A 25,052-nucleotide genomic window follows, 5' to 3' on the forward strand; every position below is an offset into this window, starting at 1 on the left:
AAAAAAACTATCCGTGTAACCTTGGGCAAAGTACTTAACCCCAATTGCCCTCCAAAAAGGCAAAAAAAAAAAAAAAGAAAATCAAGGGGCATGGTGGGAGGCATGTGGCTCTGGGGAGATCGGTAGTCTGCCGTTCAAAAAGTTCACATTTGTCTTTCTCAACCATCCCTCCCAAGTTCCGAAGGTGACATATATCCACCTTATACAGTACTCTGGCTCAGAGAGGTACCTTAGAATATTCCTCTACATGCAGCTCCAAAGGACTTCACTCAGAGAAGTTATACAGATTAGGGTAGTCATTAGAATACAACAAAATGAAAAAACCAGAATAAATAGACCTCAGTCAAGAAGAGCATGAAGAGAAGTCTACAGCATCACAGAGCTGGACTTCAGGGAACCATCCAACCTAGGGAGAAGTATCACACATGGCAATTGAGTCTCGGTTGGCTTCCCTGCTGCAGCCTGTCTAAGATTCTCCACAAACTTCTAGTCATCTTTTTGTGCAGTTCCAGACTAGAAGGAAGACCTTGCTTTCTATTTATTTCTGATTTCTTTTAATATTAGTCTTCCTGGGACCCTTTTCAGTTATTTTCTGGGGTTTATGTGATAGAAGGACTTCTCACTTCACCATTTTAACTGGAAGTCCAGACAGAGAAATTAGTTTTTTTTTCCTTAAAGGCAGAGATTAATGTGACCTGAAAGAATCTGAGAAAACTTGATGGAAAAAGCAGCAGGTCTGTTGCCTAGAATGTGATTTTTCTTTTTAACTCAATCACAAAACAATTCATAGTGTTTTTCAACATGTTAGAAGTCCCTATTTATTATGTTGATCCATGTTATTCATTAGAATCATAGGCAAATAGAACTGGAAGGAATCTTAAAGGACAATGCCGTACGAACCCTTCCATTTTATAGATAAAGAAACTGACTAATAACAATAGTTGATGTTTATATAATGTTTAAATTTTGCAAGGTATTTCACCTGTGGCTTTATAAAGAAAGCCTTTTCTGATCCCCTCAATTGCAAATGCCCTCTCAAGTTACTTACTGTTTAACTATTTTGTATTTATCACCTTTATATTTACTCTGTTGCTGTTTCAGTCATGTCTGACTCTTTGTGACACCATTTTTGGTTTTCTTGGCAAAGATTCATTTTACAGATGAGGAAACTGAGGCAAAGAATGCTAAGTATTTTGCCCAGGGTTACATAGCTAATAAGTGTCTGAGGCCAGATTTGAGTTCATGTCTTCATGACTTACAAGCCTGGTGTTCTATTCACAATGCCATTTAGCTGCCTATATTTATTATCTATGTATTTTCTTCTTTTTTTAATAATATTTTATTTTTCCCTAATTACATGTTAAAACAATTTTTTAACATATAAAAACAGTTTTGAGTTCCAAAAGTTCTTCCTTCCTTTTTCCATCCCTTAGACAGTAAGCAATCCTATATGTTATATGTGTACAATCACATAAAACATTTCCATATTAATCATTTTGTACAAGAAGACTTCAAAAGAGGGAGAGAGAGAGAATAGCATACTTCAGTCTGCATTCAGACAATAGTTTTTTGTTTTTTTTTTCCATTAAGTTGTAGGAATTTATTTTAAATAACTTACAGTTGCGGGGGGCAGAGTCAAGATGGCAGAGCAGAAACAGGACCTCCGTGTGGCTCCAGCTTCCACCTTCCCCAATTCATGTAAAAGGTGACTGAACAAACTTTGGAGCTACAGAACCCACAAAATGACACAGAAAAGCTAATCTTCCTCTGAGGACAGCCCAGCAGGTTGGCAGGAATCAGCCAGCTCAGTGCTCTGGGAGCTGAGGCCAGGCCTACGTTAGCCAGAGGTTTTAGCCCCAGGGTGGGCTTGACCAGCCACAGGCTGGAGGGACTCCAGATTAGCAGCAGCTGTGGCCATTTCCAGAATTATCAACACATAGATGTGAAGGACAAAGTGAGAGGTCAGTGCAGTCTGGACTCTGGGACCAGTAAGTGGGGAGAGCGTTGGCTTTTGCCCCCGGGGCAAGAAGTCACTGAGCTGCTGAGGCATAGCTGGTGACTTGGTGCAGCTTTAGCTCCTGGCCTGCAGACTATAGGGGGACCAAGTGACCAGTCTGAGGGGTAATCGCTCTTGCTTTAACGTGCTTGGACCTGGATTGTGGTCTAGGGTGGAGGTCCTGGGGTGTGCAACCAGCTTGCCAGAGCATGTGGAGGCTTCAGAGACTTCACCCAACTAATACCTCCGGCAGCTGAGAAAACCCCAGCGTTTGGTACGAAGCTCCCATGTCTGGTAGCAGAGTCCTACTGTTGCAAAAAGCCCCAAAGTCAAGTAATTGAGTGGCAACATGACCAGGCAAAGGAAACAAAGGAAACAGAAGAACCCAACATTAGATTCCTATTTTGGGGACAAAAAGGAGCAAAGCATGGAAAAGGAGGAAGACAGTGAAGTCAGAACTCCTGCACCAAAAGCTTCAAAGGAAAATATGAGCTGGTTACAGGCCATAGAGGACCCTTAAGAGGCAGATAAGAGAAGTGGAGGAAAAATTGGGAAGAGAAATGAGAACAACGCAAGAAAATTATGAAATGAGAGTCAACAGCCTGACTGAGGAAAATAACACCTTAAAAAACAGACTAACTCAAATGGCAAAAGAGGCTCAAAAAGCCAATGAGGAGAGGAATGCCTTAAAAAGCCGAATTTGCCAGATGGAAAAAGAATCTCAAAAGCTCAATGAGGAGAATCATTCCCTCAGATTTAGAATGGAGTGAAGGGAAGCTAGTGACTTGATAAGAAATCAAGATTCTGTCAAACAGATCCAAACAAATGAAAGAATAGAAGGCAATGTGAAATATCTCATGGGAAAAACCATTGACCTGGAAAATAGATCCAGGAGAGATAATTTGAAAATTATTGGACAAAGAAAGAACCTAGAAATCATACTCCAAGAAATTCTCAAGGAAAATTGCCCTGATGTTTTAGAACCAGAAGGCAAAATAGAAGTTGAAGGAATCCACCTATCACCTACTGAAAAAGATCCCAAAAAGAAAACTCCTAGGAATATTATAGCCAGGTTCTGGAATTCCCAGATCAAGGAGAGAATATAACAAGCATCCAGGAAGAAACAATTTGAATATTGTGGAAACACAATCAGGATAATACAGGATCTGGCAGCTTTTACACTGTGGGTTCGAAGGGCCTGGAATATGATATTCCGGAGGTCAAAGGAACTGGGATTAAAACCAAGAATCACCTACCCAAAAAAACTGTGTATCATGTTTCAGGGGGAAATATGGTCATTCAGTGGAATAGAGGACTTTCAAGTATTCTTGAAGAAAAAGCCAGAGCTGAATAGAAAATTTGACATTCAGATACAAGAAGCAAGAGAAGCATGAGAAGGTAAACAGGGAAAAGAAATCATAAGGAACTTATCAAAGTGGAACTATTTACATTCCTACATGGAAAAACAATAATTGTAACTGATGAAACTTATATTTATAGTCTTTATCATAGGGTATATAGGCATACGATTACATATGTGAATGTGTGTGTGTGTATATCTATATATATATATCTATATGTTTACAGGTATACATAGAAAGAGGGCACAGGAACAACCTAATAGGAAGGGATGACACTTAAAAGTTGAAATTAAGAAGTGAGAGAGGAATAAAATGAGAGGAGTTGGGGAGAGACAGAATGGGGCAAACTATCTCATATAGAAGAGGCAAGGGAAAATGGGTACAATGGAGGGGACGAACAGGAAGGCATAAGGGAATGTCAATCCTCAGGGAGGGATTGACATACAACCCTACAGGAGAGTAGGCGGGAAGGGGATGAGAGGGAGGATGATGGAAGGGAGAGCAGGTTGGGGGTGAGAGAAGTTGGAAGCACACACTTTTGAAAAGGGACAAGATTAAAGTAGAGAATAAATCAAGTGGGAGATGGGATAGGAGGGAGGGAAATATAATCAGTCTTCTACAATTTATCTACTATGGTAATGTTTTGCATTAGCTACACAGGTACAACCTATATTGAATTACTTATCTTCCCAGTAAGGGTGGGTGACAAGGGAGGAAGGGAATGAATCTGGAATTCAAAGTTTTAAAACCAAATGCTTAAAAAAAAATATATATATATATATATACACTATTATTAATACAATTTTACATGTAATTGGGAAATAAGAGGAGGGGATATCCTGGGGGACTGCTATTTTGGGAAGGTGAGTAGGGGAAAAATGGGGAGAAAGTCTGTGACCCAATATCTGGTGGAAATGAATAAAGTAAACCAAAAGTTAATAAAGCATTTGGAAAAAAAAATAAATAACCTACAGTTGATTAAAAGAGAATTCATGATGAAAATAGAAGATACTTACAGAAAGATGTGGGAAATGTTCTTTGCACACACTCCAAGCTAACAATGCCTCTAAAACTAATGATTATAGCAAAAAAAAGTCTTTGTATTAAAATTCTGCTTTTTGTTTTTTTTTAATTTTTTATACAATCACAAAAGAAAAAATAAAAGACCTAAAATTTTAATTATTTTTATTTTTTGGACCAAATACTCATTTTCTTCCAAATTTATTGACCCGTGGAACTTTTTACATAATAGATTCTTTTAAGTAAAATCATTGGTATTTAAAAAGAAAAAAAAAGAGAGAGACAGGTGGGTATTTTAGAAGTGTACAGAACGTGCTCAGAACAAAGAATGATGGGAAAATGGTTTCAGTCACTGATTATTTCATTATTCTCAAACTCACTCATCTCTCATCCCTCCCAACCCCAATCTACACGATCTTTAAGATCAAGAAAAAGGTTTAAATATTTTAAAATAATTAAAAGAAATAAACATTCACATTTAAAAAGGAACACTCAAGTCAGGAAGCATCTTCCCAACATGCTTTGCTGTGAACAGACAATAGTTTTTTTCTCCAGAGATGGATAGCATGCTTCATCATGAGTCCTTTGGGATTGTCTTCAATCATTGTATTGATGGAAATAGCTAAGTCATTCATAGTTCTTCATTGAACAATATTGCTGCTACTGCGTACAACTGTTCTCCTAGTTCTCCTCACTTCACTTTGCATCAGTTCATGTTAGTCTTTCCAGGTTTTTCTGAAATTACCCTGCTTTTTCATTTCTTATAGCACAATAATATTCCATCACAGGCATATACCACAGCTTGTTCAGCCATTCCCCAACTGATGGGCATCCCTTTGATTTCCAATTCTTAGCCACCACAAAAAGAGCTGATATAAATATTTTTGTATAGTAGGTCCTTTTCTCTTTTAAAAAAAATCTCTTTGGGATATATACCTAGTAGTGGTATTGCTGGATCAAAGGGTATGCATAGTTTTATATTCCTTTAGGCATAGTTCTAAATTATTCTCCAGAATGGTTGCATCAGTTTGCAACTCCACTAACAATACATTAGTGTCCCAGTTTTCCCACATTCCCGTCCAACATTTTTCATTTTCCTTTTTTGTCATATAAAACCTATTTGATAGGTGTGAGGTGGCACCTCAGAGTTTTAATTTGTATTTCTCTAATTGATAGTGATTTAGAGTGTTTCTGCATATGACTATAGATAGCTTTGATTTCTTCATCTGAAACCTGCCTGTTTATATTCAATTGGTAAATGACTCATATTTTTAAAAATTTTACTTAGTTCTCTATATATTTGAGAAATGAGGCCTCTATCAGATATACTTGCTATAAATTTTTCCCCAGTTTTCTGCTTTCCTTTTAATTTTAATTGCATTGGTTTTGTTTGTGCAAAATCTTTTTAATTTTATATAATCAAAATTATATATTTTATATTTTGTAATGCTCCCTATATTTTTTTTGGTCCTAAATTCTTCCCATGTCCATAAATATGACAGCCAAAACTATTCCATGCTTTCCAAATTTGCTTAAAATATCACCCTTTATTTGTAAAATGTGTACTCATTTTGACTTTAGCTTGGTATATGGTGTTAAATGTCGGTCTTTACCTGGTTTCTGCCATACTATTTTCCAGTTCTCCCAGCATGTTTTGTCAAATAGTGAGTTTTTATCCCAGAAGCTGGAGTCTTTGGGTTTATCAAGCCATAGATTACTCCAGTCATTGACTATATTGTATTGTGTACTTAACCTATTACACTGATCCACCACTCTATTTGTTAACCAGTACCAGATCGTTTTGATAATTACCACTTTGGTTGAGATCTGGTATGACTAGACCACCTTTCTTTACATTTTTTTTTATTGATTCCCTTGATTTCTTTGACCATTTGTTCTTCCAGGTGAATTTTGTTACTATTTTCTCTAGCCCTGTAAAATAAATTTTTAGTAGTTTAATTGGTAAATGGCACTGAATAAATAGATTAATTTAAGCAGAATTGTCATTTTTGTTACTTTGGCTTGGCCTAACTGCAAATGATATTTTTCCAATTATTTGGATCTGACTTTATTTGTGGGAAAAATGCTTTGTGGGGTGGCCAGGTAGCACAGCAAGTAAGAGCTTCCTCTCCTCCTCCTTCTCCTGCACGACTATTGCTTTTGATAGTATCTACTATATGCCAGACACTGCACTATGTGCTTTCCAAATATTATATCATTTTATCTTGATAACAATCCTGGGAGGTAGGCACTATTATTATCCCCATTTTGCAGATGACCAAGTGTCAGGATGACCTGGGGGATCGAATCCGGGCTCAGAGACTTACCACCCACCCAGAAACACTTGGCCATGTAACCTTGAGCAAGTTACTTAACCCCAATTGCTTAGGGGTGGCTAGGTGGCCCAGTGAGTAAGAGCACCGACGCCGGTGTTGGGATAACCTGGGGATCAAATCCCGGGCTCAGATACTTAGCACCACATCCAGAGATAACTGGCTGTGTAACCTTGAGCAAGTTACTTAACCCCAACTGCTTTAAAAAAAAATGCTTTGTTATACTTCTTGGGTTTGTCTTGGCAGGTAAATTGCCAAGTATTTTATATTGCCTATAGTTATTTTAAATGGAATTTCTCTTTCTGTCTCTTTGTTTTGAATTTTGTTGGTAATATATAGAATAATATGCTGATTTGAATCCTTGCTTCACCCCTGATTGTATTGGGAAGGCTTCTAGCTTATCCCCATTACAGATAATGCTTGCTGATGATTTTAGATAAATATTACCATTTTTAGGTAAGCTCCATTTATTCCTGTGCTCTCTAGTGTTTTTGATAGGAATGGGCATTGTATTTTGTCAAAGGCTTTTTCTGAATCTATTGAGATAATTATATGATTTTTGTTGTCTTTTATTATTGAGGTGGTTGATTATGCTGATAGTTTTCCTAATACTGAATCAGCCTTGCATTCCTGATATAAATCCCACCTGGTTAGAGTGCATGATCTATGGGATATATTGTTGTAATTTCCTTGCTAGTATTTTATTTAAATTTTTTGCATCAATATTTATTAGGGAAATTGGTCCATAATTTTCTTTCTCTATTTTGGCTCTTCCTGGTTTAGGTATCAGCACCCTATTTGGGTCATAAAAGGAATTTGATAGGACTTTTTCTTCACCTAAAAATACTTTAGATAGCATTGGGATTGACTGTTCTTTAAATTTTTGTTAGAATTTGCTTGTAAATCCATCTGCAACCAGGGGAGTTTTTATTGGGAGTTAAACTTGTTCAATTTCTTTTTCTGGGAGCAGAGCCAAGATGGCAGAGTAAAAGCAGGAACTTGCTTGAGCTTGCACTCCAACCACCTCCAATACCTGTAAAAAAAAATGACTCTAAACAAATTTTAGTGCTACAGAACCCACAAAGGAACAGAGAGAAACAAGTCTCCCAATTTGTTTTTCTAATATTGGGTTACTTAAATATTTTATTTCTTCTTCTGTTAATCTGGGTAATTTTTGTCTTTTTAGATATTCTTCCACTTCATTTAGATTGTCAGATTTATTGACATATAATTGAGCAAAATAGCTCTTAATAATTGTTTTAGTTTTCTCTTAATTGGTGGTGAATTTACCCCTTTCATTTTTGATACTAGTAATTTGGTTTTCTTCTTTCTTTTTTAAAATTAAGTTAACCAGTGGTTTATCTATTTTATTGGGTTTTTTTTTCATAAAATGAGCTTCGTTTTATTTCTTAGTTCAATTGTTTTCTTACTTTCAATTTTATTAATCTCTCCAATTTTCAGGATTTCAATTTGGTGTTTAATTGAGGTTTTTAACTTGTTATTTTTTTTTTTTTTGCTTTTTTGGAGAGCCCAAGGTCACACGGCTATTTGTGTGTGTGTGTGTGTGTGTGTGTGTGTGTGTGTGTGTGTGTTAAGTGTCTGAGTTTGGATATGGATCCTAACTCAGGTCCTCTTGACTTCAGGGCCGGCTCTCTACTCACTACACCACCTAGCAGCCCCAACTTGTTCTTTTTCTAGTTTTTGAATTGCATGGAGAATCTATTCATCTGTTCTTACTCTATTTTATTGATGTAAGCAATTAGTAATATAAATTTTCCCCTAAATATAGCTTTGGCTCCATCTCATAAATTTTGGCATGTTGTCTCATTGTAGTATTTTTCTTTGCTGAAATGATTGTTTCTATGATTTTTCTTTGATCTACTTATTTTTTAGAATTAGATTATTTAGTTTCCAATTAATTTTTAATCTATCTTTCCATTGCCCATTATTGAATATAATTTTTATTGTATTGTGATCTGAAAAGGATGCATTTAATATTTCTGCTTTTGAGATCCCCCACTATTATAGTCATTAGTATATGCCAGTAGTATAGTCTTATTGTGTATTTCCTCCTGTAACTCATTCAACTTCTCCTTCAAAAATTTAGCAGCTATACCATTTGGTGCATATATGTTTAGTATTGATACTACTTCATTATCTGTAGTACCTTTCAGCAAGATATAGTTTCCTTCCTTATCTCTTTTAATTAGATCTGTTTTTACTTTTGCTTTGTCTGAGATCATGTTGCCACCTCTGCTTTTTTTTTTACTTCAGCTGAAGCACAAAAAATTCTGTTTCAGACCCTTAACTTGACTCTGTGTGTGTCTCTGTGCTTCAGATGTGTTTCTTGTAAACAACATATTACATGTTGTAAACAACATAATCCATTCTGCTGTCTGCTTCTGTTTTATGGGTGAGTTCATCCCATTCACATTTATAGTTATGATAACTGTGTATTTCCCTCCATGCTATCTTCGCCTTGTTTATCCCTCTCTCTCTTTCACCCTGACCCTGTCCCTCCTCACAAGTGTTTTACTTCTGATCATCGACTCCCACAATCTGTTCTCTTTTCTATCAGTCCCCCCCACCCCTTTCTTTTACCCTTGTCTCCTTATAGGGTAAGATAGTTTTCTGTATCCAACTGAGTGTTTATGTTATTCCCTCTTTGAGTCAATTCTGATGACAATAAGGTTTAAGCATTGCCTACCACCACCCAACTTCCCCTCCATTATAATAGTTTTTCATGCCTCTTTTATGTGAGATAATTTATCCCCTTCAATCTTCCCTTTCCTTCTTCAACCAGTGCAATCTTCTTTCTCACTTCTATTTTTTTGAGGGGGTATCATCCCATTAAGCAATAAAGCTCTTAAGAGTTACAAATATTATATTGCTATATAGAAATGTAAACAGTTTAACCTTGTTGAATCTCTTATGTTTTCTCTTTTTCTTTTTTACTTTTTTATGTTTACCTTGAGTCTTATATTTGGTAATCAAATTTTTTTATTCAGCTCTGGTCTTTTAATTAGGAATACTGGAAAATCCTTTATTTCATATAAAAGTCCATTTTTTCTCTGAAGGATTATATTCAGTTTTGCTGGGTAAGTTATTCTTGGTTGTAATCCTAACTCCTTTTCCTTCTGGAATGTCATGTTCCAAGTTCTCTGGTTCTTTAGTGTGACAGCAACCAAATCTTAAGTAATCCTGAATGTAGTGCCACATTATTTGAGTTGTTTCTTTTTGGCTGCTTTGAAGTACTTTCTCCTTGATCTGAGAGTTCTGGAATTTGGGGGAGTTTTCCAGAGGAGAGAATAGAATGTTCATAGCATGGTTTTGCTTTTGATCACACAACATTCCCAAAGGTCCAAAAGAATACAGTAGATTTTGAGTTGGAAGAAATTTTAGGGAACATCTCATCTATTTTACAGATTAGAAAACTAAGTCTCAGAGGTATTAAAAAACTTATTCCAGATCACTCAAGAGCAAAGATGGGATGCAAACCTGAATTTTCTGACTGCTAAATAGTGCTTTTTGCACTATAGCCTTGGTCACTTCCATAGGTTAGAACCCAGAGCCCTAACGCTCTCTATGTCACTAATGAACTGAACATCCCTCGAACAAAAGATTCTCTAAATAACCTTCCTATAGCTCCTAAATATTGCAGGGATGAGGTGCTACCAGGATTATGTCATAGATTAGAATGAGGAGGAAGCAGTCTGACAGGGCTGGTGTAGTCAGTCATGTCACAGGTTCGGATTTCAGTTCTCTTTCTTTTTCCTCTATTCCAGCATTGTGATGACCACCTGCTCCACTTTTTTTGCCTTGGCCCTGATGCCTTTCCTCCTGTATATCTACTCCAAGGGAATCTATGAAGGGGATCTCAAGGACAAGGTGCCCTATGGGAATATTGCCATCTCACTAGCTTTGATACTTATTCCTTGCACTATTGGGATCACCATCAGTTCCAAGAAGCCACAGTATGGACGCTACATTATTAAGGTAAGAATTAGAGAGGATCATTGACCCTTGAGAACATGTTATTTTTTCAGTCATGTCCTACTCTTTGTGACCCCATTTGGAGTTTTCCTGGCAGAGATACTGGAATGGTTTTCCATTTCCTTCTTTGGCTCATTTTACATATGAGGAAACTGAGGCAAACACTCGCCCAGGATCACAAAGCTAGGAAGTATCTGAATACAGATTTGAACTCAGGAAAATGAGTCTTTCTGACTCCAAGCTCGGCGTTCTATCCACTGCATCCCCTGGCTTGAAAAAGTAGAGTTAATAAATTCAAAGGCCATTGATCTGGGAATCATGACATTGGTTAGCTGTTTGACTTTAGGCAAGTCATTTAACCTTTCTGTGTGTCAATCTTCCCATTTATCAAGTATCTAATATTTGTTAGGATAATAATACCTACACTATACGTAGTGTTGATAAATTGGACAATGTTGGGTTTGGAGTCAATAAAACCTAGTTTCAAATCCCACCTCTGATATTTACTAGCTGTGTGATTGTGGACAAATCTCTTAAACTCTCTGAGCCTCAGTTTCCTTATTTGTAAAGTGTAGGTAAAGATACATATCCCATCTGTCTCATATAGTTGTAGTGAAGCTACATGGGTGTACATATAGGTGTACATACACCTGCGGGCGTGCCTTCATCTTAGGTGATCTGGGCATTTGTCAAGTTTTAAAACACCATGTAAATTAATTTATCATCTACTTAATTAGCTGTAAGAGTAATGAATGCACAGTGAGAAGTTAATGTGGAAGAGAAAAAATAACACTAATAATGTAATAATCTAGGTTCAAATCTTCTAGAAACAATTCTACTACTTTAATATTAATCTATGCCCAACCACTTTCAGCTTGGAGAAAGATTTCTAAGTTGCATTGCCATAGCCTCCATGACATCTGACAGAATTCCCTGTCCCCAAGATATTTTGAGGAAAAATTAATAGGAATCTTGAACAAGGAAGTGATGATGATACCATGCTAAAATACAGTTTTAAGTTAGCATTCTAGAATAGTCTTCACTCAGTTCCTTCCTAGACCACATCTTTTTAAGAGGTCCTTTTTGTGAACAGTGTCTTAATCTTTCATTTCAAAAGAGACACTACTGTCCACAGGTGCATCATGGTACCAGTTACCCAAGGTGAGTGTGTAATTTCAAGTGACAGATTGGATTCAGTGCCAAATCTTCTCCCTGAAAGACCCACAGCTCTTTCTGTTGCATAGTACAGAACCTGGTTTTACCTACAGCTGGCTCTTTTACTATTAAGGAATAAATGAATCAACTAATAAGAGTATGCCATGTACCCCTTACATGGTGATACAATAGAACTCATAGAAAAAAAACATAAAGGGGAGACTAGGTAGCACAGTGAGTACAGCACCGGCCCTGGAGTCAGGAGGACCTGAGTTAAAATCTGGACTTGGACACTTAACACAAAAAAAACTAGCTGTGTGACCTTGGGCAAATCAGTTAACCTCAATTGCCCTGCCTTGCCCCCTCCAAAGGAAAAAAAAAAGCAAAAATAAGAGAGCCTCTAGAGTTAATTGAATAGGGGAGAGACATGGTCAGATATGTGCTTTAGGTTCATTGATATGTCAACTGTATGAAAAATATATAGACAGATTTGAGGCAGGGAGACCAATTCAGAGGATATTATAAGTCTTGACAGAATTTCTTCTGTGTGCTCATTCTTTTGGTCTGATCTACCTTACTCACTGTTTCAGCTTGCCAGTTATCCATCCTCTATCCCACATTACCCATAAAGCCACAAACAACTGAAATGAACTTTAGTTGTGACTGTGAAATAAAACCCCTCTCCTCTCTGAATCAGCCCAGGATAAATGGAGGACAAGAAAGCATATTCTTCATGGAATCATAGAATCTCTGTATTAGAAGTATAGTAAGATGCAATGCTACGTGAGGAGAGGGCTCATGTGTGCCTCCCAAGGGAAGTATAGTAGATATTTCTAGTCTCTCCTTCCCAAACCTTCTCCAAGGAAGACTTTCATTTCTGTCCAGAGGAAAAGAAGAAAGTTGGGACTCGAAGTCACTCTGCTCTTCTTGAAAAGAGAGGCCAGAAGTATATCTATCTGCTCCCTTGAATACTGTTCATCTAGGAGATATGACTGGGTTTGATCTAACTTCCTATCGCTTTGTCATTTGGGGGGGAGAAGGAAGATAGCAAGCTCTATATCCAAAGCTTTTCACCTTCCCCATTTAATACCAGTTCCACAATAAGCACACATAGAGAATAGCAAAGAAACTCCAAATCGTGTCAAAACAGAAGTTAGGGGGGCAGAGCCAAAATGATGGCACAACTCAGTTGAACTCCCAATATTCCACTCCTAACAACTTTGAAACGATGCCTCAAATTTAATTCTGTAGTGGCAGAGCCAACAAAAGGTCAGGATCAGACATTTTTCCCAGCCCCAAACAATTTAGGAGGTCAGCAGGAAGGGTCTGTGAAGCTGGGGTGGGGTCAACTGGGAACACAGAGCAAGTTGAAACAATACCAATGCTGGGTCTTGAAGGTAGTTGTAACAGTGGTGATAGCCATTTCAGGAGCTCTCCGCCCAGAGATGGCAGGCCAACAGACAACTGGACAGAAAGAGATCACAAGAAGCCCGTTGCTGGCACTGGATTCAGGACCCTTTTGCATCGCCTGCATGCAGTTCTGGGCCACAATTCCACTAGTGCTAGGAGCTGCGAGGGAGCAGAGATCCTGGTCACAGGTCCAGGACCAAGAGGAGTGCTGACACTTGTGGCTACAGTGGAGCAAGGTCCCTTTCTGGGTAAAGATTAGAGCACAGGCAAAAGGGAACGGGTCAACTTTATTCCCATTGAATTTGGCTTGGGGAGGGAATGAAATATACACTAAATAAGGTATCTCACCCTCCAGGAGAGTAGGGAGGAAGGGGATGAGAGGGGGGATGATGGAAGGGAGGGCAGGCTGGGGGGAGAGAAATTGGAAGCACCCACCTTTGAAAAGGGACAAGATTGGGGTGGCCAGGTAGCACAGCGAGTAAGAGCACCGGCTCCAGTGTCGGGATGACCTGGATCAAATCCGGGCTCAGATACTCAGCACCACACCCAGAAATAACTGGCTGTGTAACCTTGAGCAAGTTACATAACCCCAATTGCTTTAAAAAAAAAAAAGAAAAGGGACAAGATTAAAGTAGAGAATAAATCAAGTGGGAGATGGGATAGGAGGGAGGGAAAAATAATCAATCTTCTACAATTTACAGAGTCATTTCACATTTTTTCTTTTAAATTCACTCACATTCTTTTATTATCTTAATAAGTTTATTTTTTAAAATTTTAGACCACACAGAAGTAGAGAAATGAAAAAAAAACATATCATCAACTTACATACTGAAACTTAAATATAAAGTAAGAAAAGGAAAAAATGTATGTCATATGTACAGCAGAATATAAGAGAATATTCAAAATACATAACAATAAATTTTCATTTCAAGAAAGCCTACATGAGAAATACTACATATTGTATTGAGAGTTGTCAACTTTTCTTTGCTTCCTTGTAAATTTTCTTTTGTTCTCTGCTTTTCACTTATTACTTTGTTCTTTTTTCCCCTTCCTCTCCCACTGCCACCACCAAGGCCACAATTAAGTGTGGATATATATATATATATGTATATATATATATACACATACATTTACATACATACATATATACATACACACACATATATATATGTAGACACATACTTTCCCTAAGAAATTCTATACCTGATCTTTGTTTTTATGTTTGTGCATATCTCTTATTTCCTATTGCTTCTGACTCTTCTAATTTACTTCTACCCACTACCTTGCCCTCTTATTACTTAGCCTCCCCCCTCGTCCCCACCTCAGGATCCCTCCCATATCTTTCCATTTCCAAAAGTCTAAATGCCCATCTATATCCCCCTTTAACCTATTTCCTCACTCTTCCTTCTAAAGATCTCCCTCCCTACCCTCTTACCATTTTCTTTCTTCTGAATTTAGAAGGCTTATACTCTTTTAGATATATATGCATTATTCCCTCTCGAACTCATTCCTAATGAAAGTAGGTTACCAGAACTATCAGCCTTCTTCCTCTGTGTAGATTCTTCTTCTTGCACCTCATTTGTATAAGATAATTACTCTTGGGGCGGCCAGGTAGCACAGCGAGTAAGATGTCCAGTGTTGGGATGACCTGGGGATCAAATCCGGGCTCCAATACTTAGCACACACCCAGAAACACCTGGCCGTGTAATCTTGAGCAAGTTACTTAACCCCGATTGCTTAAAAAAAAAAGATAATTACTCTTTTTAACTATTCCTACATCATTTTACATTTTAAAGTCATATCATACTCAAGTCTACCCCAATGTTTCTTACAGACTACCCAACTATTAATGGCAATCTTAGATATGTGTTTTACATTTCACATACATAAAATGTAAATGGCCTATCCCTATTGAAGCCCATACAACTCTTGTCTCTTGTATGTCCAATCTTCTATTAAGTTCAGGTTTTTATTTTTTAACAAAGTTGTGAAAGTTTGATGGTTGATCACATGTCCATTTTTTTTTCCATCCAGGTTTATGCTAAATTTTGTTGGGTATGATATTTTTGGCTGGAACCCCAGTTCTTTTGCTCTTCAATGCATAGTGTTCCAAGACCTGTGGTCCTTTATGTTTCCACTGCTAGGTCCTGCACTGTCATATTTAAATTACTTTTTCTTGTTACTCTTAATATTTTATCCTTGAACTGGGTGTTTTGGAACTTGACTATAATATTCCTGTGAGTTTTCTTCATAGGAACTCTTTCAAGTGGTGATCAATGAATTTTTTTTTCTATTTCTACTTTTCCTCTTGTTCTAATGCTTCAGGACAATTTTCTTTAATGATTTCTTGTATTATTGCATCAATTCTTTTTTTGATCACAGCTTTCAGGTAGTCTGATTATTCTTGTTTTCTCTTCTCGATCTATTAGTTGTTTTTCTTAAAAAATGTTTCATTTTCTCTTCTATTTTTTCAATCCTTATATATTTTTTAAATTATTTCTTCATCTCATGACTTCACTGGCTTCCCTTTGCCCGATTCTAATTTTAAAGATGTCATTCTCTTCCTTCCTCAAGATTCTGGATCTCCTTTTCTAATTGGTTGGCTTTCTTTTCATAATCTTCTTGCTTTTCTTGGATTGTTCTTCTTTTTTTTAGTTTTTCCTCAATGTCTTTCATTTGGTCTTTAAAGTCTTTTTAAAGTTCTCCTATAAATTCTTTTTGGACAGGTGATCATTTGACATTACTCTTTGGGGTCAAAAAGGGTTTCTTTGCTTCAATATCATCCTCTGAAGATGAACCCTGGTTTTCTCTATTCCCATAATAACTTTCTGTGGTTGGATTCTTTCTCCATTGCCTGTGCATTTTTTTTTTTTTTTGGTAATAGTTTAGTTTTTATAATCACCTCTAGTCCTGTGGGGAGGTGGGAGGAGGAGGGAGTGGCCTTAGATCGTCTTCAGCTCTCTCCTCTAAACTTGAACTCAAACCGAGACCTCCAGCTTCCTGTAAGTGCCCACAGTCAGCGGTGTCCCTGCCCCACTGGTTCTGCACTCACCAGGTGTGTACTGGTTTCTTTGTGCCCACTGCTCATAGCAGCACAGCTGGGTCTGGCATTTCTTGTCAGCAAAGGTTCCTTTGATCTTCCCAGGCTCAGACCACCAACTGCCCTCACTGTCCCAGGGATAAAAGTTCCTGTGGCTGGGGTGGAGGTAGCCTCCCAACAGCAGCTAAGGTCAGGGCTTGCTGCTTGTTATTTAAGTGAACACTTGGAGGTGTTTTGTCTTCACAGGGATTGGCTCAGGACTGCTGTTGTGCCCCTATACTTACTTATTTTTACCCACACATAGTTCACCCTGAGTTGCTATTTTATTTCTTTTGTGGGGGAAACTCTTGAGAGCTTGGAATTTTCTGACCTAGTTCACCATCTTCCTAGAATTCTCTCCAATTCACTCACATTCTAACCAAGATGACCTGCTAGGTATTCTCCAAACTCAGGCTTCCATCTTCTTCTCTATGTGGTTTTGTGTAAGCTGTCCCATCTGAGGAAAAACACTCATTTCTGTCACATAAAATCCCAAGTTCAAGCATCCACTCCTATATAAAAGCTTTCCTGATCTCTGTTGTCAGTGCTCTCTCCTTGAACACAATACATACGTGATAAATAAATTCAATATAACATAAGGAGCATGGGTACCTTGGGAGCAATACTATTTTGTCTTTGTGTTTGTCACCTAAATACCTAAGAGTAGCCAGGGAAACTCTATGACTGTCCTACCCCTAATGAGTTCTTTTCTTCCCTCACCAAGACCCCACCAAGTTCACTTCTGGATATGGCACAGTCAATGAATGATTTGATCCATTGCTCTTCAAGTCTGGATCTTGACCAGAATGTCAGAAGGGTAGGAAACCAGTAGATTCTGTCTGCTATTAAATTTAGGTGCTGGTGAACTTTTTCACCTTTTGAAGCTTATAAGGTCATAACCTGGTCAGTTCAATCTCTGGATACTCAGTCATCTATGTCAACCTCTCACAGAGTTTGTTCTAAAAAAGAAACTAATGATTAGGTCGAGTTCATGTTTTTATTTGTCTCAAGCTGGCTTGACATTCATTGCATGGGAGTTACAGTTCCAGAACTGGGACTCTCTTAGGGGAACCAGTCCAGAACTGGTTCTATTTGGGGCTGGGGTAAAGGGTTATATGCCCTTCAAAGAGTAGTTCTCAAGAGATGCCAGTCAACCATGACTGGTCAACACATTGGGAGGCGGGTTATATTAAAATGAGGGTCTTGAGTACATAACTTAGGTCACTTAATCCTGGTCAAAGAGATAATAATTTCCATATCACCAGGCTAGAAAATAGGGATTTTCTCAGACCTATCTGGGCAACACAATGAACTGGAATCCATCATTTAGATCTAATGGTCTTACATTCCTCTAGAAGAAGAAGCTGAACTTTGGAACAGAGGAGGATAAGGGAATCTCTGAGTCTCCAAGATAATGATTACTAAGAAAAATCATTTTTTCACATTTACAATCAGAAAAGAACAAACAAAAGAAGCGAAAGAAACAGAGGCACTGTGTGTTCGTAGACACAAGGTAGCTGAGCTGGGGAGTAGTTCCCCATCCGGTTAGCTTGAAGCAATCCTCTTCACATGAAAGCTGCCAGGGAAGGAAAAACACAAAATGTTTGAGGGAGAGGGCATATTTTTGCATACAAACTCAGTTCTGTCTCCTTTGCTAGTCTTTTTAGCTCTGAAGCCAATCAGAAAACTTATTCCCACACTACCACACAGCACCCTCCTTCCGCCCTTCAGGCGTAGCAAGAAGGAAGTTCACCCAGTGGGTTGTATATTGTACATAATCTATATAACCCACTATGAAAAGCAAATCCTCTCCTGCTCTAAGGAATGGGCCCTCATTGGCCAGTCCCCCATCTCTTAAGTCAGAAATAGATGCACAGATCAGATGATTTCCAGACAATGAACTGGCAGAAAGAGGACTTAAGAAGACAGCAAAAAAGCTCACTGCCAGTTCACTCTCTACTCTGTTCTTCTTCCACCCTGCCTTGCCTCAGGGCAGGTACTCTTTTTCCCTCACTGACTTCTTCCCCAGCGCCCAAATTCTCTCCTGCTTTCCAGATCTCCTTTATGTTTTGTCTTTTGTATTAGAAAGTAAGCTCCTTTTAAGAAGGAACTGTCATGTTTTCTGGGTTTTGGCACTGTGCCTGGTACAGTGTTGACCTGAAAGTTTAGTTAAAGGAGGCAAATAGGCTAGGTGATATGTAAATTCATATTATTTATTCCCTTAAAGCTAACCCAAGCTAATGAAAAATTTGTAGGTACAATGAGCCAAAACATAAGTTGTGACTGACTGATAAAAGAATGATCAGGCTTAAATATATTTTAGAACAAATCCCAAATCAGCATGTCTGTGTCACTCAAATTTATGACCTCCATATATGTTTAACCATTTTATGAGAAAGGAATTTTCTTAAATGAACAGGTGATAAATACAATAAGATAAGAGAGTTGACAAAGCAGCAATTGAAATTACGACCTAGGATATCTGTGTTTTCTTTATCATTAACATGCCATAATATAATATGTGTCCATAAAATAAAAATATTAAGGTAAGAAAGTCTCATTATTCAAGATAGTGTCTCCGAGGGGTAGTGCAGTGAATAGAGCACCGGTGCTGGAGTCTGGAGGACCTGAGTTCAAATCCGGCCTCAGACACTAAACACTTACTAGCCTTGTGACCTTAGGCAAGTCACTTAACCCCAATTGCCTTCCAAAAAAGCAAAAAAAAAAAAAAAAGGAAAGATAGTGTCTCTGGTTAAGGGTATCATCCTTAATGGTTATAAACAGAGGGAAAATGCTCTCAAGTCAGCACTATATGGTTTTTGTTGACTTAGGAAGAGGTATTCTCTGAATTTAGTTCAGAGAATAAAGGAGCTGATAGGTCCAGGCTCTTCTGGTTACTTCTAGTACAGGCTCTGGCCCTTATGAAGGTCCAAAAATGACATTAAGTGATTATCAATAGTAAATACTTAATAAATGCTTTTATTTATCTAATCTTAATAAAAACATTTTTCTTCATTCCCAATACAGTTATTTTTCTTTCTGAAATGTTTTATTACATAACCCCAGTCCCAAAGGCTACTAGTATGGGACTCTCTCCTCACTGATGGAGATGACTATCTTGCCTTATATGAAAGGTGGGGTGGAGCTGTAGAGGAAAGAGAGAGAGAGAGAGAAAAGGAGAGAGAGAAACAGAGAGGAAGAGAGAATAAGAGAGGGAGAGACAGAGAAAGAGAGAGAGGAAGATAGAATAAAACAGAGAGGGAGAGAAGGAAAGAGAAGAGGGAAGAGGGAGGGGGGGGGAGAGAGAGAGAGAGAGAGAGAGAGAGAGAGAGAGAGAGAGAGTCACTTCAGGTATTCTGACTTACAGCTTCAGAAAAGAAACTAGAAGAATCCCATTCCACTTTAGAGTGCTTAAGGAAAAGATTCTGGGAAGACATGAGAGGAGCCAGCAATCTCTCTCATGTCCTTATCACCAGCTTGCTACACTTAAGGCTTCCATAAACTTCCCTTTTAGTGAGATGTAATTACTTCACTTCCAATGTGAGAGCTTCTTCATTCTGTATTATCTGGTATATATTCTCCTACGTAAATGTAAGAAACATGCTCACTCTAAACAAAAAAACAATACTCTCTGTGAAGGCAGGAAAGTTCTCATTTTATTTTAGCCAATTATTCTACATTCCTAATGACTGGGTCCCTCTCAAATGGAGAGAACTTTTGCTCAGAAAAATGCTACTCTTTTTAATCTGTTTCCAATTTGAATTTTCCTCCTTGCTCTCCACGGGCTAGATGCAACTGCCCACATTCTGTCCCCCTCAAACAGCACATTAAGTATGTGTACAAGTTTCTGACCTTTTACTTAATCAGAAGCCTGGTTCTGCTCTCTGATTAGAACCAATCACCTGTGGCTTACATTCTGCTATCGATCAAAACTGGGAGGAGTAGGTTTTAATCCTGTGGAAACAGAATTCTTCCTATTGTACCTTCTTTGGTTTTCCAACTTGGTTTGGTTAAAAGAGGCAAACAGGCTAGATGATATATAAATTCATATTGTTTATTCTCTTAAAGATATATGTACATGGAGTCAGAAATTTTATTCTGACTGTCTGATTAAAGAATGAGAAGCCTCAAATATATTTTAGAACAATACCAACTCAGGATGTCTGTGACACTCAAATATATGATCTCCATATATGTTTAACCATAGTATGAGAAAGGAATTTTCTTAATTGAATAGGTTGTAAATAAGAGTTGACAAAGTGTCAATTGAAATTACAACCTAGGATATCTGTTTCCTTTATCATTAACATGACATAACATTGTATATGCCCATAAAATATTAAGATAAGAGAAGTTCCATTATTCAAATAGTGTTTTGGGTTAAGGCGCCTCATCCTTAATGGCCATAAACAGAGGAAAATGCTCTTAGTCAAATCCATCTGGCACAGGAAGAGGCAATTCTCTGGGTTTTACTCAGAGAGCATTGTCTGTTAGGTTGAGGTTCTTCTTCTTTTTGATTAGTTCAGGTTTTAGCCCTTATTGGGGTTCAAATGATCTTAAATCACTACCAATTTGGATAAATGGGTTTTCTTGGGTAAGGGCTATGTGCTTCATTGTGGAACTGATATTTGGAAGGAAAGGAATTAAACTTTGAATATAAAGCTTGCGGCCCTGCTTGTACCCAATAATAAAACAGTGATTAGAAGTTAACTTGGGGGCGGCCAGGTAGCACAGCAAGTAAGAGCACCGGCTCCAGTGTCAGAACGACCTGGAGATCGAATCCCGGGCTCAGACACTTAGCACCCACCCAGAAACACCTGGCTGTGTAACCTTGAGCAAGTTACTTAACCCCAATTGCTAAAAAAAAAAAAAAAAAAAAAAGTTAACTTGAACCTGATCACATACCCTAGACTAACAAGATTTAAGGGAGCAGATGGATATAATTGTAGCCCCATACACCCTCTCAATGAGGAGAGTTAGCAGCTCACCTCTGGCTCCAACTTCCTGCTTCCCCTCTTGACAGGAACTAAAGTTTTCCTTTGAGGAGAGAGCAGGCAAGAGGTGTCTCTCTTGTTTCCCTTCAAGCCAAACGATGACACTCCCATTCTAACGTTCAGGAGGACTACAATTAAACGCTCTTTTGTACATAACTGTCATTTCCTAATGCTCCCTTCCGCCAATAGGATGCTCCCTTATAATAAAGAAGAAGAATTAAGAAAAAAAGCATATTAGCCATGTTAATGCATGTTTCTTTCTGAAACCTATCATCTGCACCAAAGCGAGGCTTTCTTCATCATTAGTTCCCATTTCTTCCTTCGAGTCCCAGCTAAAATTCTACCATTTGACCCTCAGATTTTTGTGGATAGGTCATCATGAGGTGAATTACTCTGCCTTTACTAAGCATACAGACAGGAGCTGACTCCACCACCACTGTAGATGTTTTTCATGTAAAAGCAGCTGGAGGAGGAGGCCAAGAGATATGTGGGTGGATATCCAAGGTTAAGAATTGTTTTGCCGCTTTGGGTACTTAAAACTTTGAAGATTCTCCTTTTCCCCCTCAAATGTGGTTGTTTGCCAAGGTAATCAGCAGAACAGCTAATTCTGTCCTCTTAAGAAATCTGTGTCTGCCTGGGTTATTTTAGAAAACCGAACAATTTTGGTTTAGCAGTAGTGACAGAACAGGGCCCCTTAATTCATCAATATCCTAAAATGGAACCCAAGATCGCCATGATCTGGCAACATAAAGGAGAATTCATAAATACACAGATTATCAGTTCCATAAATCTTACTCAATTTAGGGATTTGGGATGATTGCAGAAACTTCTGATTTCACATTGAGGCTAGCACATTGCAAAGTTGTGATTAGGCTAAATTTGTTTTTTTTTTGGTTTTCTTTTTTTTTTCTGAATTTCACAACTACAGAAAAAGGATATTTCCACATATAAAGCAGAGCATAATACCCACCCCAAAAAACAAATGAACTTTTTTTGAAGGAGAAAATACAAGTTAATCACTTGAAAAATTGCTTACATTCTCTAACATTCAGAGAAATCAAAACCTCACCTTATAGCTGTCAAAAAGGCAAAAACAAAACAAAACAACCCTAAACCCAAACAAACCAATCAAAAAACCAAAGAATAATCAAATTTGGTATTGACAGGGCCATGAGGGCACATTGTTAGTGGGATTTGCCATTAGGCAAAGAGGAAAAAAAGAACATGGCAATTTACAAGAGTTGGAAAACTGATCATAACCTTTCACTCCATAATTCTGTTAATGGAACTAAAAGTTAAATATATTATATGGAAAAAGATGTTAATTGTTAAAAAATAAAATAAATAAAATATTCACAACTGCTTTACTTTCAATAGTGGAAAGCAAGGGTAAAACTTATATGCTCAATGATAGAGACATGCTTGAAGAAAATCTGGCATATCAATGAATGGAATATCATTGTACTTTCCTCTGCCCCATGACAAATACAAAGAAAATTATGATATATGGGAAGATTTTTACAAAGTGATACAAAATCAGGACATTCATAAGCATAAAGGTAAAAAAGCAATGAGAAATGGATACAGAATAAATTATTCCTAAAATGAGTTAAAGTATTTTATATATATATATATATATATGTAGGTATATATATATATCCCTAGAATCTATCCTAATGCCTGGCACATAGTAGGTGCCTAATAAATGCATATTAATTAATTGACTCAAACTCTATTATAGACATAGAGTCAAGTAAAACAACTTCCCACATCGATGTTTGCTTAAAAAGCTAGTCTCATTTTTTATAATCACACTTTGTATGTTGGTTACAGAAGTATGTATATGTTGTTGAAATGCCTGAAGCATCACCATAAGGAAGGCAATAGAGGCATTGTAGCATAGTGGATGGTGGATAAAGTTCTGAACTTGGAAGCAGAAAGATCTAGGTTCAGATTCTGTCCCACACACTTAGCTGTGTGACCCTAGGAAAGTCCCTCAGACTTACCTCTTAAACCATTTGTTGTTGTTAAGTTGTTTCAATTGTGTCTGACTCTTTGTGACCCTATTTGGAATTTTCTTGTCTAAGATACTAGAGTGGTTTGCCATTTCCTTTTCCAGCTCATTTTACGATGAGGAATCGAGGGAAACAGGGTTAAGTGACTTGCCCAGGGTCTATTTCTCTCTTTCTCTGTCTGTCTGTCTGTCTCTGTCTCTCTCTGTCTCTGTCTCTCTCTCTCTCTCTCACACACACACACACACACATCTGAGACTGGATTTGAACTCATGAAGATGAATCTTCCTGATTACAAGCCTAGAGCTATATCCACTGTGCCACCTAGCTGCCAGCTATTATGCCATACATGGGTTACAAATCACATCCATGGAGGAAGCTCCCCACACTGACATAGCCTCTTCATGGATGGAGGCCACTCAAATATGCTGGGCTTTGTTGAAGGAATTACTAAGAAAGTTCTTTGTCCTTAAGAAGCTTCCTTTTAATGAGAAGTAGATGGAAAGAGTGCTGACTTGGAGTCAGGAATAACTGGGTTCATATCTCACCTTCAATACTTATTAGCTGTGTGACCCTGAGTAAATCTATTAACTTCTTTCAGTTTCCATCATTTTCTTGTCTATAAAATGGAGATAATAATAGCATCTATCACACAGAGTTATGATGAGTATCAAATGAGATAATACATACATAGCAAGGCACTCAAAACATCTATTGTTATTCCTGGGAATGAAAGTGGAAGGAGAGGTGATTAAAACAGGGTCTTTCCCTCATTTCTAAAACATGCAGAGAACTGAATCAAATTTATAAGAATACAAGTCATTGGGGAAAGTGGTACAGTGAATAAAGAACTGGCCCTGGAGTCAGGAGGACTTGAGTTCAAATCCAGCCTCAGACACTTAACACAAAACTAACCGTGTGACCTTGGGCAAGTCACTTAACCCCAATTGCCCTCCCTTACACCCTCCAAAAAAGAAAAAAAGGCTAATTTAATTTGAAAAGAATACAAATCATTCCCCAACTGATAAATGGTCAAAGGATATGAACAGGCAGTTTTCAGAGGAAGGAATTAAAGATATCTATAAGCATATGAAAAAATGCTCTAAATCACTATTTATTAGAGAAATGTAAATCAAAACAACTCTGACATATCACATCTCACTGGTCAGATTGGCTAAGATGACAAAACAGGAAAATGATAAATGCTGGAGAAGATGTGGAAAAAGTGGAACACTAATGCATTGTTGGTGGAGTTGTGAACTGATCCAACCATTCTGGAGAACAATTTGGAACTATACCCAAAGAGCTATAAAAATGTGTATACCCTTTGACTCAGCAATACCAGTTCTAGGGCTGTATCACAAAGAGATCATACAAGAGGGAAAAGGAGAGTAGGGCTGAAGGGGATAAGAGGGGGGATGATGGAAGGGAGGGCAGGCTGGGGGGGAGGGAAATTGAAAGCACCTACTTTTGAAAAAGGACAGGATCAAAGCAGAGAATAGAACAAGTGGGAGGTGGGATAGGAGGGAGGGAAATATAGTCAGTCTTTTGTAATATATCCACCATTTAAATGCTACACATATACAACCTATACTGATTTGCTTATCTTCCCAGTAAGGGTGGGTGACAAGGGAGGAAGGGAATGAATCTGGAATTCAAAGTTTTAAAATCAAATGTTTAAAATATATATATATATATA

At 37.8% G+C, this 25,052-nt stretch overlaps 1 protein-coding gene across 1 annotated transcript in view; it reads left to right on the forward strand.

The window, feature by feature from the left end:
• Positions 1-25,052, forward strand: part of SLC10A1 (solute carrier family 10 member 1) — a 65,411-nt gene that overhangs the window by 19,573 nt on the left and 20,786 nt on the right. The window contains exon 2 of the mRNA XM_069091986.1: positions 10,496-10,706. Within this exon, the coding sequence (XP_068948087.1) occupies positions 10,496-10,706 (211 nt within the window). The remainder of the gene's footprint in view (positions 1-10,495; positions 10,707-25,052) is intronic.

Source organism: Petaurus breviceps, unplaced genomic scaffold, assembly GCF_028583685.1.
Source record: "Petaurus breviceps papuanus isolate PSGF00001 unplaced genomic scaffold, PetGlider_PUasm1.0 189, whole genome shotgun sequence".
NCBI lineage: Eukaryota > Metazoa > Chordata > Mammalia > Diprotodontia > Petauridae > Petaurus > Petaurus breviceps.